Below are 20,706 nucleotides of genomic sequence, written 5' to 3' on the forward strand. Positions count from 1 at the left end.
TTAGTAATGTTATTATTAGAGATATATTAAAGAGCTCATAGTACCCCATTATCCCACTAGAACACTGTGCTCCCAGAATGCAGGCTTACTTTTGGTTCCTCGAGTCTCCAAAAGGAGAATGGGAGGCAGAGCCTTCAGCTATCAGGTGCCTCTCCTGTGGCACCATCTTCCAGATTCGGTCCGGGGGGCAGGCACTCTCTCTAAGTTTAAGAGTAGGCTGAACTTTCCTTTTTCATAAAGCTTATAGTTAGGGCCGGCCGGGGCTTGCCTTGGATCAGCCCTTAGTTATGCTGCGATAGGCCTAGACTGCTGGGGGACTTCCCATGATGCACAGAGCTCCTCTCTTCTCCTCCACCTCTCTATCTGTATGCGTTCATGCCCCATTACTGCATGTTACTAACTTGGCTTCTTCCCGGAGTTTTTGTGCTTTCTTGTCTCACAGGAAAAGTCCAAGTTGTGGGCCATGGCTGTGGTGGCGTGGTCCTTCTCCTGCTGTTATTGTTATTATTATTACTAGTCATATCTCTTTTATTATTGTCATTGTTATTGTTGTTATTATGCTTCTCTGCCCCACCCCCCTTCCTTCCTCCTCTCTCAACCCAACCGGTCAAGGCAGATGGCCGCCCACCTAGAGCTCAGTTCTGCTTGAGGTTTCTTCCCGTTAAAGGGGAGTTTTTCCTTGCCGCTGTCACCAAGTGCTTGCTCATGGGGGAATTGTTGGGTCTCTGTAAATTAAAGAGTATGGTCTAAAAAGCAAAACAATTTTTGTTGCCTTTTTTGTATTAATCTCATCCTTCTGTGCCTCTATCATTTTAAACTCTCCAAGTGTCAGTTCCTTGTGCCATTTTTCGCTTTCCTTTTCTTTTCTTCTCCATTTCTTTTTTGTCTGATGCATCCCATACTTCAAAACCTCATAACGAGTAAGCTTTAACAGCTGTGCTCTTTAATGTTGCTATGGTTACAGGCTGGGTAAAGGATGAATTTAGAACGGTGATTAAACTCGAGCCCAACTACGAGTGCAGTACATGGTTTTAATGCACACCTGCTGGCCAATCAGAGTACTCAGACAGACTATGGTATAATGGGTAATAACAAAGAAAAAGACACAAGGTAGAGAGAATAATAAATAAAGGTAATAATAATATGAAATATATATAATATGAAACTGGAAGATGCAGGCAATTTGAGTCTTGTGGGGCTCTAAATTTACCAAGCACAGGGATTGTTTTTTCTAATATTTCTTTACTTTTACATCAGTGAGTTATGAATGAGTTTTTTTTTCCAGTGTGGCATTGATTCTTCCACAGAAAAGAATTATTTTTCTATCACTGCAAACATAATAGAAATAGCTCTGTGGCTTCAGAGCTCTTACAAATTAAATCAGCAACCAGAAACCTGAAATTATTTCTGAATTTAAGACCAACAACTGCAGAAAAAGTCATTTAATTCTAACTCTTCTACTCTTTCTTTAGGCAGGTGCATATAGAAAACAATGGATTCCACCGCAGTTTGGCTCTTCACATTTTCCACACTGAGGGGCTGAGGTGTGAGGACTCCAGACTTCTGAGGAAATAGAAATGATGACGCTCACAGCCATTTGCTTCCCTGTCCTGCGCAGGCCGACCTCTTGGGTAACTGTGCTGCCCATCCCCCCTCACAGTGTTAACTGCCTGTCCCCAGCAGGATGAGCTGGTTGTAAACCACACCAGGTCTATTAATTAATTAATGTACCCTAACTGCAGGGCTGGCTCCATCCATTGTGGTGGGGCAGTTTTGAGCTGCATGCAGTGGTGACCGCTGGTGTGTCTTTGGGCTCCTGCAGTGTTGTGGGAAAGGAGGCAAGAGACAAAGGAGAAGAGCTGCAGACAACTGTGGATGGGAGGAAACTGTCAGCACCATAGTCACCATTAATCACCCAGGGCCATTGTGGTCCTGTCCTGTAAACGGCGCCAGTGCAGGCAGGCAGGCAGGCAGACAGAGAGAAAGAGGGAGAGAGGAAGAGGAAGAGGGAGAGAGGGGGGAAGGGTGGCTGCAGGGGGAAAGAAGGGGAGAGAATGGTTGGGGATCAGCCTATATGTCCACCTCAGCTCCTTCTGCGGGGCTGGGGAGCAGTGCTGCTGTCTCAGTGTTTGTCCTCCGTGTTCTCCCAGATCCCGGATCCTGAGGTAAGAGAGCCTGATACATCACCATGTCCTCCACAGGTTCCTCTGAGGAATAACCTGAGGATTATTCTGTGATGGGGGGCAGGTGTTCCGTTGTTTTATGTAATTCATGTTTATTGTTAGGTTGCCAGACTTGTTTGTTGCCTTATATGACGAGGAGTGAGTGAAGGTTAAAACCTGATACATTATATTGTGTTCCATGGAAAAGCCAAACCACACGCGTACTATAGGTGCAAACAGAGGGATGAATATAATATGTCCTGGCATGAAGTTGTTTTTGCTATGAGGCTGAGGTGTAGATGGTTACATTTTTCAGGATAGGACTACTACAGTAATCTGACAAAAATACCAACTGAAATCCATTATGTTTACTGAAATACATGGTGATAAAATGACTATGCTACTGAGAAACAGACAATTCACTCATGACACATGATTGAGAGGACATACTAGTGACATCACTGAGTAAAAATTTCTAAAATTAATATTGGTTGTGGTTGTATTCATTGAAATGTTAGAATCAAAACTGTAGAAACGAATTGGCCATGCCATTGCAATAAATTGAGTGTTGAAATAATATACAATATGACTCAGACACTGTGAAAATATTGATTGTGAGTAATCCAAAAGATTATGTTCCTGGATACAGTTTTAATAAAGCTGTGGAAAATGGATTATATTTATTTTTAGGATTGAAGCACAGAGGATGATAGTGGCTTTAAACAACACAAATCTAAATAGTGTAACCATAGTATGCCTCTGTTTGGACATTGTTTTTAATTAATAACTTCATTATTGGTCCTTTGCTATTACTGCACATGTCTAATAACTTAACCTGTATCCCAGTGCTGATTTTTCTATTTTTAGATGTTAATCTTCCATTCAGTTATACTAATCTTGCAAAGTCCCTTAAGGATCCTCTTAGAAAAACAAAACACTTAATCGGGGTAAATTATCCATGCCATTGAATATGTAATGAGCAAACTAACAAACCATCTAACAAACTAACCCAGAAACAGAAATATGTAATAATTTGGGGTATTCAACAACGAACATGAGGCAACTTGAGGTCAGTATGTCTCTGAATCTATGTTGTTTGTTCCATCAGAGGAAAATTTGAGGCTTATAGCCACTTAATCCAGCCACATGAAATGCCTCTCTAGAGGAAAGGACTTAGTCTTACATAATCACTCTTGAAGCAAAAAATGTCATTATTTAAGGGCAGTGCTAGATATCCTTCTTAAGGCTAATCCTGCTGTGGGAGTTGCATAAACATGAGTGTAAACTCAGACCATTTTCCAAGCACATTCTTTGTTAAATTTCACAGCTCCTCTTGTAACCTCTGCAAACTAACAGTATAGAGACCCTGAAGACAGAGTGCACTGTCACATTTGTCATGTTGGCTCGCTGAAGCCAATCAGGCCCGACAAACAGCTAAGACCACAGCTTCTGATTTTCTCACATGGCACAAAGGAGAAAACAAAAGCTTTTGGTATCTGATGTATTTGGTTCCCTCCACATGAACTAAAAGATGTATTCTTCTGACACATTTATTTATTAATCACATATGCAAACACCTGCACATTGTCATTTGACAAAATAATTTTCGTTCATTTCTACCTAAACCAAAGCAAACTTATTCCATTTCATTTCTTATCCTCTGTAGAGCCTCCGTCCTTGGTGTTTACTACCCATCTTATTCTTAGAACATTTTTCTGTTTCACCACATAATGTAGTTACCAGTATAGCCAGCAAATGTAATAAGTGTCCATTTTCTGATCCATCGCTTATTGCTTTACGAACTTAAGTATAGAGTTTCCAAAACAAGCTTGTTTCATCCAATCGATTGATCGATCGATATAGAGTGGACAGGGAGAAATCCTCACAATGGTTTTATCAGGGAACCGATGCTTGGCTGGCTCCACCAAAGTACTGATCCAAGCCATTGATCTAACACAAAGACACACACATACATACACAGTCTTTGTACATATTGTTCTCCTATCCCCAGCTCTGGAGAGGGGTGTTTTGAAATGCGAGAAGTGTTTGTTTTTGGCGTTATCGACTGAATTTTTGTGCAGCAGAGACTTAAGACATCTCAGACGATTGTGAAAGTTCAGAGAAAATGCGGGAAAATTCCAGAGATGAGCACGCTCAGGATGCTTGATTTTACGCAGGTCATTGTTTGTAGACCAGCAGCTCTTGTTGGTGTCAAGTAAGGGAGGAGATTGAGGCGGTGAAAGAGCCATGAAAACCCACAGGTGGTGTGGGTGTTGGAAGTGTAGTTGGAAATGCTAAAGACCTTTTCACCTGGGCCTGGGTATTTTTGTTTGTTTGTTTGTTTGTTTTTTTCTGCCTGTGCCCTGAGAAAAAAAAAAAATCCTTCAAGTCAGCTCTGTGGTTTTGTGGAGTTCTTGTCAGGGACTGCATGTCAGCTCAGTTAAATGTCATAAATCTAAATAGATAGATAAATAATAAATAAAAATAATATGTCAACCATTCCAACAAAGTATGACATCATGGGCTCGAAACTGAGTGCAGATTGAATGGTGAACTTGTATAAGAACGTCAGACACATGCTTGAGGATGTTTTGTGCTGAAAAGGAGACCGAAATTGCCGTTGAACATTTTGGCCATGTGACACTCATGAGATAACAGGTGATTAGGGAACCTGTGGCTTTTTAAGGACTTCAAACGCTTCTTTTTTATCTGAATTGTGTTAATCTATGACTGTATTATGTATATTAGATTCAAAATGGGTTCATCGTTAACTCATTTCTACTTCAAGTCAGAAAGTGAAAGAAGTGGCTGGAAAATCTTACACCAATTACTTTGCTGGCACAGATCAAAGTATGACACAGAAAACTGAGCATAATTCTTAGAAGATGTGAAGCTTGAATTCCACTGACATCTTGTTTACTCCATGAGGTTTCCTCTCCACTGTAAAGCCTATTTCTGTAGGATTATTTATGTTGTGTGGATTAAAAAAAAAAAAAAATCAATGTTTTCTCTTTTTTCCACAGCTTTTACCCACAGATCCCCCAAAGAAGCCGGACCCTGTCAACTCAGAGACTGTTGTTTTCTGGGGGTTGCGGCTATGGCAGGTCATCGGCATTTTTTCGGTGTTTGTTTTAGCAGTTGGTGAGTATATCACCATAAATTCATACTGTTTTCATACTGTCTTGAAATATAGACGCTCTCTTAAGAAATCACTGCAGGCTAAAGATGTCTGTGCATACAATTATGGGTCCATTGTGTGATTATTAAGTACAGTGTGATTAGGAGTAAGGAGACAGGAGATGAGGGATCACTTTGAAGTTTCTGGAAGTGAGTCATCCAAGTAACTCTTGGTGATGCTGAACTTGGAAAAAGTGGGTTCAAATACTATGCTGCGTACAAATGAGCAAGTTACACTCTCTGATTTCACTTGAAGATTTTAAAAGGCTGTACTTATGTATTTGCAATCCCACTTGTAATTGCTTTTCTTAATGTGAAACCAAATGTTCAATGTGTGTCTGTGAATTACCTGTCCAAGTCTCTCTTCAAAAAGAGATCCCGATAAATGAGACTACCTGTTTAAATAAAGGATTAAATAAAAGTAATAGCTGTAACTGTAATGCGAAGAAAGGAAAAGTCTCACTTTACTTTTCCCAGTCTCTGATCAACAAAACAGCAAATCTTGGGTCAAAATGCAGAAGTTTCTCAATCCAAACCAACACATTGAGTACAGTCAACGCAGCAAACAGATTTTCTGATTCTGACTACATAAGTGACTTGTTGATCTTTGGCCACAAACCTCAGTTCTTTAGACACCTGGGACCAAATTATACATTGTCTAATTTATTCATTATTATTCAATGATGCCCTCAAGTCGCATTATGTTTGTGTCAAAAAGTCAGAATTGTTGAACTCATTCTTTTAATGATCAAAAAGTTTATAGGTCTTTAGGATCCCAAGATATGTAAAGTTTTTTTTCACAGTATGCAGGTAGCATGTAATAGCCGGTTATTACCACTAGTGATTGTGTTATAACTGTGTTTGCATTTGTGTTTGGAAAGTGCCGGTCACTGAGCATTACAGTAGTGATCTGCACATGTATATAAACTTGAAATATAATAGGCTATGTTGAAAGACAGCAATAGGTTTTGAAAATATCACTTTTGGCATCAACGATTTAAAAAAACAACTATGTTCTGAAAAGTTTTTACAAGCTTACAGTTTACGTATAGTTCAGTCTGTTTTACATAAGTAACAGGCCTGTATGCATTTAAGGGTTAAAACATCCAAACACATCATCATCTAGTAAATGACATTGTAATGAATAACATGTCTATTAAAAAAAAACTCTCCTTACTCTCTCTCTAGTTATCACTCTGTGCTGTATATTCAAATGTCGAATCCCAAGAACAAAGAAGGAAATAGAGGCACGGCATGCACAGAGACAGGCCGCCAAGAAATACGCCAACACATTAGAGACAGTGCCACCTCTGAACGAACTGACTGAGATCCCAGGATGTAAGTACTTCTCGCTGATACCTTTCCAATATTTATATGACTATATTAAATTGGTAATATCCACTAATGTACACAATGGTCTCTACTCTGATATCGACTGTGGTGCTTTCCTGCATGTTCTGCTCATTCTCTCTTGTGTCACAGCTTCTTCAAATTCTCCGCACAGGTCAACTTCAAATACTGGTGGCTCCAAATGAGAAAATGGAAAATAAATATTTGAAAACTGTTTGAACTTTAACACAGTGAATTCGTGTGACGTCAATAAACTGCACAGAGTACAGTAAGCCCCCTTGGACCAGTCTTATGATTGCTTTATACAAAGGCACACCCAGAAGATCTCAAAATTAGGAGGAATAACTTTCTGGTCCAGCTTTCTGCAGCACTACAGTTTGGTTTTTGGTCTCTATCTATGGGCAGAGAAGTGTATTTAAAACAAGAATTTCATTATGTCAAATCTACAGGGTCTTACAAGACTTTTCACTGTTGTGGTCCCACTTTATGATCAAGGCCAAGAGGACAGCTGCCTTTTTTACATAATATCTATACTTACATTATTTCTAAGGCAGCTTTAATTTCTTAGATTGTTGCTGTCTCTCCCTGTCACCTCACAAAACTCACTGCACTCTATTCAATTCTTCTGCTCTGTTTTATGCTGTTATACTTATCTGCAAATCTTCTCTTCTCTTCTCTTCTCTTCTCTTCTCTTCTCTTCTCTTCTCTTCTCCTCTCCTCTCCTCTCCTCTCCTCTCCTCTCTTCTCTTCTCTTCTCTTCTCTTCTCTTCTCCTCTCCTCTCCTCTCCTCTCCTCTCCTCTCCTCTCTTCTCTTCTCTTCTCTTCTCTTCTCTTCTCTTCTCTTCTCTTCTCTTCTCTTCTCTTCTCCTCTCCTCTCCTCTCCTCTCCTCTCCTCTCCTCTCTTCTCTTCTCTTCTCTTCTCTTCTCTTCTCTTCTCTTCTCCTTTTTCTTCCAGCTACCCCAGATGCCTCTGCGGTACAGACAGTCTCTGAACAGGTCCAAACTCAAAGTGCTAACAACAGCCAGCTTTCAGGAGTTAGGGTCAGCGAGGAGCACTCCAGCTCCCTCACTTTGCCAGAGATGGGATGACTTTTTCTTTTCGTCTACACTTATCTTCCTTCAGACACTCCTCTTGACTTCAAAAACATAGTGTATACATTCACAGCCACTCTGAAAGTCCACTTCCTGCATCTATTGACCCTCTGTCCTGCAGTTAGTGAGGCAGCAGTTCATTTTGTCTTCCTCAAATCTTATTGCTGTAAGTGGTATTCAAAAACATTCATCTCTCATTCAACTGCTGAGCACATCTCTTTTGACATATATGGCTAAAAAAAAGAACTGGATTTGAATTTAATCAAAGAATTTGCTCCATAGTCTCGATGTAGTGCAGCAGTAACTCTGTGTCGTAGAAAATTGAACTTTTACTGTGGCTACAAAATACAGATTGTACTATTTTTGCACACATGATTTCTTTGGGGCAGCTGGACTTTTGTATCTTGCGAGGCTTTCTTCTTGCTTAAAGCCTGGATGTTTTTAAAATACTGTAGGTGCTTAATGCGTATTTGCATGAAAATGTGGGAGAACAGGACTTATGATAACTTTGTGAATTTTCTGAGGCACAGAAAATTGGTATTACAGTCACCAATGAAAATAGTAATGCATGTAGTATGTCTCACTTCAAATGTTTGTGCTCTGTGTTTGTCTCTTTCCCTACCTGTCTGTTTGCCTTGCTAAGATTAGCTTTGAATAAACCAAATCATTTACACTGACCTCTGCAAGTGTAAATGGAATATGATCACTGATGTCAACACTGGTCTCATCTGTGATTAAATATTCTTGTTTTCTTCTTTCTCTCAGGAATTCGGTGTGATCGGTCTTGTGTGTATCTAAGCCATTGTAGTTACTTAGTTGTGGCTTTTTCAGGGTAAGAGCAGTGACACATATAGAGACTGACATCTGTCTTGTCTTGTTCCTCTTGTGGATATATTATGCATTTGTGCACACAAATACATTAAATGGTTATTGTGTCATTATTATGGAAGAAAAGGCATTGAGCTGTCAATATGTTTTTCCAGCATGATAACTGTGTCAAATAACATCTGCGTTAAAGGGGGAAAAAACACATTACATCACATGATAAACCTACTGTGGCAAGAACAGCCATATCTCAAGTGTCATCACGGAGAGTTGATCTAATATGCACTGGAGTAAATCCTCCTTCGTGACTATAGAACTAACTAGTCAACTGCATGGCCGGGAGAGGGGCTGAGGGGGAGGTTCACTGACTGCAGCCATTATAAAGACTGAGGATGATCAGCTGCTCTCAACCGTGAACTCCAAACAAACCGTACTGTAATGTTTACTTCTGGATTAACTCAGAGAGGGACAACATAAACATGCATGCAAATATGCAAATTGCATTTGCAGCCTTTGTGCAGTGATTATGACATGTCATAATGAAATATGCAATATCTGCAAAATCAAATAACCACACTGAGAGAATAGGGAGTGAATTTAGTGGCATAGAATTTAAAGCAGTAAAACTATAACAAAGATAAAATGAAATTCAGAAGCAGAGCTTTCTTTTTAAAATGAAAAATGTAAATGTTCTTCCAGTGCAATCAGTAAAAACAACACCAAATATAATTTAGCAGGTAATTAAAAGTTATGAATGAGGGTCAAGAAATCCCCACTCTTATCTTTTGGATGTGTGCATGAATATATTTTCCACACATAACGGAAGCTTGTCAAATTTGTTTATGCATTTGCAGAAAAATATAGTGTATGTTGTGCATAAGTAAAGAGTCAGACAGTTAGTTTTTTTTTTTTGAAGATGTCTGACATTCTCCATTGAGAATTTCTCTCTGCCTCCATTTACACATACATACCGAGCTGTTAAAACCATCTGGGACAAAATATGAGAAAAGAAAGTGGTGAGCCTTTCCAGTTTCACAGCCAATATCTGTTGCAAACACATTGAGACAAACAGAAGGAAAGAACAAACAGCTGCCACTCTGTCAGTCTCTATCATCCATTTCTCTTCATCTCCCTTACAAGCACTCTCACAAACATTAAACAATAATACAGGGACTGGAGAGGCAGAGTTGTGAATCAAACCCTCCTATTCGCCGCCCTCACTTATCTATCAACTCTCACTAGACCTGCTGCTTCTACAGTGCAGAGTCCATAATTCCAAGCAGCTGAAAAAGAAGAAATTCTCAGTGTCGCCAAACAGTTGCAGCTGTTGTTTTAACAACTCAAACACATTTTTACACATCTGCCGCCTATAGCTCTGAAAGGGTAGTGAGGAAAAGGTCGTTTGAGGTTCAGAGCACACCGACTGATGAGTGACGGACTTGCGAAAAGGAATTTGGTCCGGTTACAAGTCTCGCTCTGTTCCTCAGGATGAGGAAACAAAATCATTCCAAAAAAAACAGGCATTATTTGGGATATTAGTGAGACAGTTTCTGGCAAGCAAAATAACATCACGCCTCAGATTTACAATTCTGACAATGAATTATATTGCCCCAGTCACATTGAACTGTGATTTTTTTTAAATGTCACAATGCCAAAATGCACTGCGCCCTCAGGTTTTATCAAAAAAATGGTACCAGCTTTATCTGAGCTGATTTTTTGACATTTAGGGATGGTGTGAAGGTCAGGGCCTTTTGTAGAAGGTGACGTTAACCTTTTGTAATTCCACTGCCATACGCAATATAGTATGTAAACACCAATAGTTTTCTTGAAAGAAGTATTCAACTAAAAGTCCTGTGTTCCAAATACTACTTGAGTAGAGAAGCATAGCAAAATGCACTTTAAGTATCAAAAGTAAAAGTGCTTGTTCTGCAGAAAAATGGCCCCTACGCCTGATATATTGTTGTATATGACATTATTAGATTGTTAATTTAACTACTTTCTATACTCTTTGGTAGTTTAGTACAGTGGTTCTCAATCTATGGGTTGGAACCCCCTCCAAAGGGCCACAAGATAAATCTGTATTCATTTTTTGGACTTTTCACATCTAGACTTTTTGTGAAATAGTGGATAATATAAAGATATCTCTTTGGGCCTTGAACTTAAATGAAACCATGTGAATTTTAAAGGGGAACCCACTCTTGCTAATAACTCAGACATCTGAAGCATAACAATCAGCCACAGTTAGACAAAAGGTGGTTTAATTTTCAATATTTATTGTGTTTTATAAACTGGTCACATATAACTAGTTACTATAGCTGTCAAATAAACGTAGTAAAGAAAAAGTGCAATATTTCCTGCTGAAATGTAGTGGAGTACAAGTATAAAGTAGCATAAAATGTAAATATGAGTGTAAAATACTGATGCATCATCTCCAAGTTTTGTCAAAAGCAGACTGGCATGTGAAGTAGCAAGAAGTAAAGAGGCAAGAGAAAAGAGCTTATGAGTGAAGGAGAAATTCATGAGAATAAGAGCATAAGTTATTTTCAGAATTCAGTCGAAATACAAAGAAATCTATTCACAAACATCTGGTTGGTTGATTATTTTAAGTCAGCTGGATTCACCAGTCATAGCAACTTTTGACATTTGGTTCGTGTTTGTCATTTGGTTTCTTGGCCTTCGTTTGTGTATCTAGTGTCTCTGCAGCATTTGGGGAAAATGTTTGCCTTGCTACTGAAAAAATAATACAAAAAGAAAGCAAAAAAAAAAAAGCTATAAAGCTCCATTTGGCCTTGACTACAGTCTTTCCTTTGAGCAATTTTCACAGTCTTTAAACAATAGTTGCTGGAGTGTAAAATCACTCCAATTTTTCTTCTAGATCTATATCACGGTCAGGTGTAATTTGTTAAATCTTGCCTGAGGCTGTTACATGTTTTTGGGGATCTGTTGGGCCCTGTTAGCTTTGTGTCAGCTATTCATTGGGGTGAATATTTCATGTGGAGAATTTGTCTGTCAAATCTATTGCCTGAAAGAGACTGCTGTGGGCTCAACTGCTCCTAGAAATGAATTGAAAATACCTTTAGAGTTTTTCTTTTTCTGTAAAGGAAGGGTAGCTTTAGAAACCCTCTCTTTCTTCTTAAAGACAACTGTTAGTTTTCATGGAAAAACAAAGAAATCTTGATGCAAACAAATTAAACAAGGCGTAACTTGAACAAATTATGATTAGATTTATAAAAGAAGGAGGCTGCAGGCCAGGGTATACTTAACATCTAAAGGTCAACAGCTTTTGAACATTTACTAGTTCAGAATCTCCACATGCAGGTAACCTGTTTTTAGATTACTTTTGCATACATAATTTTAAGCTTTATTAGGCAGGTTTGGGCTCCAGAGAAGATTTAGGGAGAATGTAATGCAGTAGTAGTAACATTTTAGGAAATGGGAAATATACTTATTTGCTTTCTTGCCGAGAGTGACATAAAAAGATCAATACCACTCTCGTATTTGTCCGTTAAATATGAAGCTAAAGATGGTTAGCTTAGCATAAAGACTGGAAACGGCTAGCCTGGCTCTGAAGGTAACAAAATCCACTTACCAGCACCTGTAAATCCCACTAATTAACTTGTTATTTCTCATTTGGTTAATCCGTACAAAAACCAAAGTGCAGAAACAATTTGTGGTTTTCTTGGGGTTATGTGCCAGACTATTTCTTGGCTGAGCACAGTAACTTCCTGACACTTTGAAGTCACCACTGGTTGCCTGGTGTAACCACAAGTCAATTTTACGCTTTGTTTTTTGTATGAATTTAACAAATGAGATGTGACTTGTTAATTAGTGAGATTTAGAAGTGCTGGTAGGAGGATTTTGATACATTTGAACAGAGCCAGGCTACTGTTAACCCTGATTCCTGTCTTTACGCTAATCTAAGATAACAGGCATCTGACTGCACCTTACCAAACAGATATTAGGGTGGCATCAACACTGTCATCATAATCTCAGCAAGAAAGCAAATAAGCATATGTTGAACTATGCCTCTCGGTCCAGAACAGATATTTTATTGGAAATATACATTTAATATTTGCTACTTAACTGTACTTTTCCTCAACTTCAATCCAAGCAACTTCAAGGTGATATTTATCCTCACTACCTCTGTTAATCATGTACATCTTCTGGATGTCACCTCTTGAATAATGATGAAAAAAAACATTGTCTCTATCAACACACACAAAGTGAACTGTAAACTTTTGCACTCCATTTTCTCGCTCAGAAAGCACTTCAGTTCCATTAAAAGAATAAATAGACCATGCTTACTAGAACAGATAGAAACAGATGTTCCTTCATTACATGCAACCTACTTAGCACAGCATTCTGTTGGATTAAATTCTGCCTTCCAATTACCGTTAGAGGCAGTACCCTGGTGATACCTGATGCCTTTAACCTTTTTTGGCTTGTCTTGCTGCAGCTGCAAAAGCGGAAGAAAATGAGGAGGTGACAACAGTCTCCGGGAAAGTAGATGCTGATAAAGGGGAGAAGAAGACAAAAGAGGGCAAGAAAGAGGGCAAAGGTGCCAAAGAAGGGAAAGGAGATGAAAAGGATGCATCAACAAAGAAAAAGGGTGAAAAGGGAGCATCTGACAAAGAAGGTGGTGAAGGAAAAGGGAAGAAATCTGGAGAGAAGGGAGACAAAGGGGAAAAAGAAGAAAAAGGTGAAAAAGGAGGCAAAGGAGGGGCTAAAGGGGGAGCCAAGAAAGCTCAAAAGTGACCCCTGCCTTCCTTGGACAAAAACTGAAAAGGATAATTTTGCATTTTTCACAAGAAGCATTTTTTTTTTTCCTAAAATGACATTTGTATGATATTATATTTAAAGTAAATAAAACTCTTACACAAAAGAAAATGCATTATTGATATTTTGTCTTCTTCAAACTCATGAAAGAATAGATTGCAAACACAGTTCTGCTAACAACACCATACAGTAAAATTATAGGTTTATTGTCTTGTTCACAATTCACTGATGAACATTAGAGACCAGAAAACATATTTTTTATTTTATTCCGAGTTTACACTGATATCTACAACGTGCCTAAATCACTATGGAGTGATGAGAAGGTGAGATGTATCTTAGCAAACACTGTCCACATACTGTATCTAAAGCATGAAGACCAAAGTTGGCTCCACTGAGTACATTTCGGCACGAGATAAATAAAGACAATGAAACACATTTTTATACTTCCATGAGAGGTATTTGAAAACAACAAAATACATTAGCTCTATGATTATTGGCCTTATTGTACACTTAGTTCCAAAACACAATCATTTTACATGATACAATCAGAACAAAATACTGTATTATAGGGTATTAAAGTGCTCAAATATAATTTTCCAAGTGTTTTTTTAATAAAAGATTTTCATGCTCCGATACGTCCCGCCCTTTTAATTAAAGATGTCTAGAAACTGTCTGGATTACACAACTCTAACATAATGTTCACTTGGCAATTAGTGGAAAGCCAGATTGGATTTGAAGAATAACCACCTCATGTCAACTGCAGTTTTTTATGTTTTATGTAATACAACTGCACTCCTATATGGGCTAAAAATTCAGAATACCAGAATACCTGCTCAAAGAACCCAGTTAAATATGAGAAATAAGTCTTAAGTGACAGTGAGATACTGTATTATCAAGTGTCAAAGGTTTCTCTTCACTTCAGTCTTTTCCTTTCTCCGTCAATGTGGCCTGCAGCCATCTGTAATTAGTGTTGTAGTCAATCCACTCAACCTGAAGTTGCAATCATGACCAATCCTCATGGAAATGTTCAAGTTGAGTCCAATTTGAGTCCCTTAAGGGCCAAAATGCACTTCTCAGAATTCCACTGCTAATTAGTCAAAATGCGCAGGCATCTGGCCACCGTAAATAAACAGTTGGAAGCTGTCTGGCTCAAATACGTGTTGTGGATATTTCTAAAATGACTGTAAGGCTGGAGTTATCCTACATTTTTCTTATTGTAAAAAAATGCCATTAAAAGACCAATGACATCTATGTGTAAGTATTTCCTAATATTTTACTATTTCTCTATCCTGTCTTTGTCTCTCAGCCCAATTTTGTAATTTTTTTTTTTTTTTAATTGGTCACAAATGTATAGTTTCCTTAAAAAAAAAAAAAAAAACTAACTAAAACCTCAGCAGTGAATTGTGCATTTGTTGGGGACTATTTTTAGCTGTGGATTACCACACAACACATTTGGTGTACTAGTGAGCATTTCCGCAAATGTTTGTGATTGACTCAACATAAACTACTCTTCCCATGTTCCTAATATTGAAAGAACATGTCATCTAGTGTAATGATGTGGCTCCTTTGTAGTTTTTAATAGATTGGACAACAATGGAGGTCTATGGCACAGAGGAATATCAGACTCTGGGTACAGAGACAATACTTGTTAATCAGTTCATTTCTATTTTTGGTCTTTTCATGGGATTTGTTTACAATAAGATTAATATAGATATATCACCAGACTTACGACTTACCAGACTTATAATGTTTGTAAGGTTGTGTGGTTTATGTTGTGTGGAAAAAGTATGAATTAATTTTAATGTTATCTAAATCTAGTCTTTTACATGCAGAGTAAATCTGCTGGATGGACTTTGAGGCAGTACAAACGGCAGCAGACCAGGCTTTAACCTTTCAAAACACAATCAAAGCACACATCTTAATGGATCTAGCAACAGGTGAAGCAAATCTGGGAATCAGTTAATTGGGTACATAATTCAGTCAGTGAGAATTCACCAGAAGACAACGACAGCAGGAGGGACAAGAGAGCTTGTCCACAAACGGCGGTCACCAGATGTAAAACTAAAAAAAAATTTAAAAAGTGGAATAACACTGCAAACAAGAGCAAATATTAACTTTGGTCATGTATCAGTTGAAACTATACTGTGAGGTAAAACTCCTCCATCTCATTTAGGTAAGGAGCTCGATCTGATCTGAGTCACAAGTCCGTCAGACCTTTTAGTCCAAACCAAATAGCGACTAAATGGGCTCTTGGGATGTGAAAACCAATTCCACGGTAGGTCAAAAAATCCAAGTGCAGGATCTGAAAGCAAAAAAACTGCCTTTAATATTAATGGTCTCAGTCAATTGTTACTAAGCTACTGAGTGTTAAGCATGGTTTTCTCATGCCTCACTGCTGTGCACATGAAACTGAGTATTTAAAAAGAAACTGTATGGGGGGCTGTATTTCAAAACCTTAATATTGACATTTTCTTTCATTACCTACCAGTAGCAAATATTTCTGGAGGGGTAATTTTACTGTACCTTTAAGACTTTTTGGTCACTGTAAACAAGATGGTGGATGAAAATACAAAGAAATGCTGCAAAATAACCTTTTCTCTGGCAGCAGATCATGCCTTTTCTCTTTGGTATAATAGATAATGTGACTTAACCTTCTGTGAACCATGCTGGTTGAGTGCAGTAAGTTACAAGTTACAGAATTTAAAACATCTTGTGGAATGCTTCATTAAATGCTTGTCTTGAATGCCCTCTGACACCTGTAAATATATTCACCAAGTTTTGTTTTGGACTATATACATAATCAAATATTGCAAACATTCTGTAAACGAACACATGAAAAAAAAATATACACTGAAACATAGCTTTTGAACATATTCATACACATGAACACTATTAGCTCACAATTAGAATGTATTTCTGATCTTTGTAAACATTGTGACTTGTATATACATCAAAAAGCAGCATAACACTGGACCATCTGTAAAAATTACTGTGTTATTCATTTCTGGGTTTTCCTTCATAGCCACCACAAATGTCACTCTTGGAATTCCAGCGGAATTTGAGATTTTCTTGGATTCCTCTTTTAATTAACATTCCATTGGAAAATGTGACCGTTTCCTGCACCCTGTGTTTTTTTTGAGTGGGGTCTTTTCCTTTGAAAGCTTTGAAGAAAACCATAGAGCTCTTCTTTACCTCAACTAACGCTGAATTCAAAGTGTGATATGGTCTTCAAAGAAATATTCTTACTTTGGCATCATGTTGTGTGTATGTGTGTGTGTGTGTGTGAGTGTGTGTGTGTGTGTGTGTATACGTGTGTATGTGTGTGTCAGGGTATTTTGGGAGAAAATTTGAATATGAAACATTCATTTGAACTCTATGAGATCTGTTGTAATTAGAGAGATGAAAACTGGGTCATTCTAAACAGCAGAAACTGTACATTTTGAGAAATAAAAATGAACACAGCCTTATATAACACACCAACATCCTCTGGAGAGAAATGCTGACCATGCTAAAACACCACTTTAAAAGTATAAAAATAGGTGTGCAACAACAGAGGACTTCAATTACCTGAGTACCTTCCCTTTTACACTGAAGTGGATTTAAGTCAATGCAGAACAAATGCCAGAAAAGATGAACAGATTCCTCAAAACAGCTAGGATTAAAATTATTTTAAGCCAAGCCTACACTTAGTCTATTCACACCGACTTAATCCTAAAACTTAATCTGTTTCAATGTTTTGAAATTACCCACACATGTGCCACTAAGTGCACTCAAGATCCACCTGGCTTTAAATAGGTGATTAAGGCTGTTCCTGGCAACTAACTAATCCCAGTCTGATTTATGCACAAAAACTGAGCACAAGACAAAAAAGATAACAATTATGGCAGTGGAAAAGAAATAAGAAATGGCAGTCTGTTTTCAGCCTTTTACACATTCACTGTGGCAGGTGCTTGGTGAAAGGTTTGAGAGTATTTGCCACAACAATGAGGGTCATCATCCTCAAATAAAGGTGGTCCAGCTCACAGAGGTGATACACCCTTTTTGCCTTGAGCCTCATCAGTCGGCAATGTTCTAGCTCAATTCACAGGAGAAAAAACTGGCAGTGTTGATGCAGGCAGCCTTCCCCTTCAGACCATCCTGAGACTGTTTCATGATTTGTTTTTTTTTTTTATCAGTTTTTTATCCCTATACACAGCACCCTGGAGGTCACATGACTGTCTCCCTCTCCTCCTCCACCACCGGTGAGGGTTTCTCGTCCTCACAGGGCCGTGTATGAGCAGAATGCTCTTCTTCGGGAATATGGAGCTCCTGTCCCGACGAAGGTATAGAGTTCTCCGAGACAGAGCCATTCTTCACGTACCCGGGAAGGTTCCGGTGCCCGTTCACAGACACCGGCCCCAGCCTCGTGGTGAGGTGGAGAGCCAGCGGTCCTCTGGCAGTGACGTTGGTAACACTGGTGTGTGATACCATAGGTCCATAGCTGTAGGTGTTACTGCCACTCCGAGCTTTTCTTTTGAAGTCCAGGGCCAGAGTCCTCCTGCTCCAGGACTTTTTGATCTCAGCTTGCACCTTGGAAGAGAAGAAGTTATTTAGTTGTGTAACAGCTTGAATATTATACAGTAGTTTCTGCTATAACATGCTAAAGGTATTTGAGTTCTTACCTCCCCATTGCAAAAGCAGTAGATAATTGCTACTAGGAATCCCTGGAAAAGAGAAGAAAATAATTTTACTTGCTTCATCTACAAATTTCCAGGGCAGCTATCTTATATGTGCGCTTAATATGACATTTTAAGTGTATAATTGGATATTTAATATGGTATTTTTAATCATCAGCCACCCCTCTCTTTCTCTTCATCTTAATTAAAATCTAACCACCACTCAGTAACTCAACAATAAGCAACTATCTAACTATTACACAACTGATCTCTTCCATTGTCTTGATCGTTCTGTTTTTGGTGATTAAGACGTTAACCCTGAGGACATGTGAAATCCTGATCAGGTCAATCAGATTTGTTAAACTTGAAAGGACATGTTAATATTAATGAGGGACCCCAGAGCTACATTTGCATTCCTGGCATTTTACCACAGTGGCTTTACCTGGAAGGAGTTGAAAAGCATCTCGTAGTGCATCTGGATCTGCCAGGGAACTCCAGACACTTCTGTATAAGGCATGGCATTGAATATGATGTAGTGGACGCCAAACAGTGGCATCAACACCAATGTGGACTTCAACAGTTTTCTGTAATACAGAATAGTAAAATTCATAATCTCAAAAATTGTTTCGAAAGATCACTGGTACACCTCTGTAACTATAGCCTCACTTTTGGGGCCACTATGCACTTTTATGAACAAATAACATGATGAATACCTTAACTTAAATACAGGTATTTGGTTACGTGCTGAAACAATTAGTTGATTAATCAATTAATTGATCAATGGAAAATGTATTTAAAACACAATTTATCAAGCAGAAAAGCCAAACATTCTTTGTTTCAAACTACTGATATGTGAGGATTTAGTGTTTTGGTGAAGACTTCACCTTTGACTCTAGGATTTTTCTAACTATTTTCTGTCATTTTATAGACTAAAACATCTCTTAATAGAAAAAATAACCGACTAAATTATCTGTAATGATAATAATCTTTAGTTGCAGCCTTATTTTGGTTCATGACTGTAAAGGTACATTGTTATCTACCATTTGCAATCTTCACTTAGAGCCTATCTATTACAATCAATTACAATTACAATTTAATTTAGCTGACACTTTTATCCAAAGTGACATACATCTGAGAGGTGATACAACACAAGCAGGGGTCTAGTCAGGAGAGAACAACATATATAAGTGCCATAAAGCTAAGTTTGACTTAGATAGGACATAGGTGCCAACAGGCGGTGCACAGAGTGCATAGAAGCAGATTTTTTTTCTTCCTTTCATCCATCAAGTGCAGAGGTGTTTGCGAAAGAGCTGGGTATTTTCCTTTCTTATCTCATGATGTAAATGCAGTCAGCATAAATGCATTCATGATTTTATCAGACTGGCAGTGATGTGGGTTACAAATACGTCATATGATGAATGAATCAGGAGAAGCCACTGCTCTAGTAAGGTTTAGAAATGTAAATACTAATTTGGCACAATACTTCTACTTCTCAGTACCTGTACTGTTGCCTTGTGTCACACCTTCCAGCATTTGTTTCTCGTAGTTTAGTTGCCAAGACTCTGATGATGTTCAGAAATAACATAAAATTAACCTGAAGAGAAAATAGAAACATAATGATAGAATTAAGTGTCATTGCAAACATAAAAAGGTGTGTTATCAAGCAGCCGTAATGCCACAGGTGCTGTGAAATACTATCATTTCCTACACAGCAGGGGAAAGGTGCAAGCAGTGAGCATGTACTCACCACAACGGCTGCCAGGATAGGCACTTGATATATCCATTTCAAATTGCCTGCACTTAAGTCCCAACACCTGCAGTAGATAAACAACAAAACAGGGATCAGCAAGAGATAAATAAGGATCAAGCTGCAAAGTGTGATGATCCAGGATCCCTCTGCTCACTCTGGTGAGATTTAGAAAGGACATTTTTTTCTCTCCCTCACTCTCTAAAGTTGATCTAAAGGCTCTAGATACAAGTATCATATGAAACCATTCAGAAATGAATTTGTCAAAATTAATACTTACATGATATTTTCAACCCTAATTCCTCATGAATTGATTCATTACCCCTGGGTTTCACATGATTTGCAATTTGAATATACTTTTTTAGTTTGTGCCAAGGCATTGAAATAACAAAATCTGTGTCTGATTTTAGTTGGTATTAAAACAGTTCAGTTGGCCTAAACTGTCACATGTCATTAACTAGGCCCATAGCTTCAAATGGGGATATTGAGGTCAGCTCTGTGTCTTTTTTTTGTTGTTTTTTTTCTGGGGGTTTATGGCTTTTAGCGACAAGAAAGATTCATAGATCTGAAGACAAAAAACATTGAGTGCTTGATGTGGGTTGATAGAATCTGCTATAAATAGCTTTGATTTTTAGCCAAATGCCCACTATTACTGCTTACTACATACTACATGTACCACTTACAGTTGACTGTACACACCCAAACTGTGGTTATTATCATGCTTGGTTTGTTTTTGTGCCCAAAAAGGTCTAAAAGGGAGGTGGAAATGTTCTGCAGCTCTCCTGCTGACTGAGAAGTGAATTATGTAGTTTAGTTCCACTGGATACCAGCTTAACTGTGAGCTCTCAGCTCCAAAGTCTTCAATGTTCTACAGAGCTAATGTGGAGGAAGCAGATAGTGCCAGTCAGAGGATGTTGAGGGC

The 20,706-nt window shown here is 38.3% G+C and overlaps 2 protein-coding genes across 2 annotated transcripts in view; one reads left to right on the top strand and one right to left on the bottom strand.

Annotated features, from left to right (window-relative positions):
- The first annotated feature begins 2,054 nt into the window (after positions 1–2,054).
- Positions 2,055–13,361, top strand: tmie (transmembrane inner ear). Its single transcript, XM_042428214.1, has 4 exons — positions 2,055–2,165; positions 5,186–5,303; positions 6,528–6,677; positions 13,063–13,361. The coding sequence occupies exons 1-4, from the start codon at positions 2,055–2,057 to the stop codon at positions 13,359–13,361; spliced, it is 678 nt and encodes a 225-aa protein (XP_042284148.1).
- A 1,569-nt stretch (positions 13,362–14,930) lies between these two features.
- Positions 14,931–20,706, bottom strand: part of pth1r (parathyroid hormone 1 receptor) — a 54,572-nt gene continuing 48,796 nt past the window's right edge. The window contains exons 9-13 of the mRNA XM_042429889.1: positions 19,785–19,851; positions 19,537–19,631; positions 18,480–18,621; positions 18,044–18,085; positions 14,931–17,951 (exon numbers count right to left, since the gene is read on the bottom strand). Of these exons, the coding sequence (XP_042285823.1) occupies positions 17,589–17,951; positions 18,044–18,085; positions 18,480–18,621; positions 19,537–19,631; positions 19,785–19,851 (709 nt within the window). The 3' untranslated portion in view covers positions 14,931–17,588. The remainder of the gene's footprint in view (positions 17,952–18,043; positions 18,086–18,479; positions 18,622–19,536; positions 19,632–19,784; positions 19,852–20,706) is intronic.

Source organism: Thunnus maccoyii, chromosome 12, assembly GCF_910596095.1.
Source record: "Thunnus maccoyii chromosome 12, fThuMac1.1, whole genome shotgun sequence".
Lineage (NCBI taxonomy): Eukaryota > Metazoa > Chordata > Actinopteri > Scombriformes > Scombridae > Thunnus > Thunnus maccoyii.

What these genes read in the sequence shown, in the direction of transcription:
- tmie (XM_042428214.1), top strand. Translation starts at nt 2,055, where the DNA reads ATGGTTGGGGATCAGCCTATATGTCCACCTCAGCTCCTTCTGCGGGGC. An exon ending in GGTGTTTGTTTTAGCAGTTG is followed by an intron (nt 5,304 to 6,527) that starts GTGAGTATATCA and finishes CTCTCTCTCTAG; the next exon opens with TTATCACTCTGTGCTGTATA. An exon ending in ACTGACTGAGATCCCAGGAT is followed by an intron (nt 6,678 to 13,062) that starts GTAAGTACTTCT and finishes GTCTTGCTGCAG; the next exon opens with CTGCAAAAGCGGAAGAAAAT.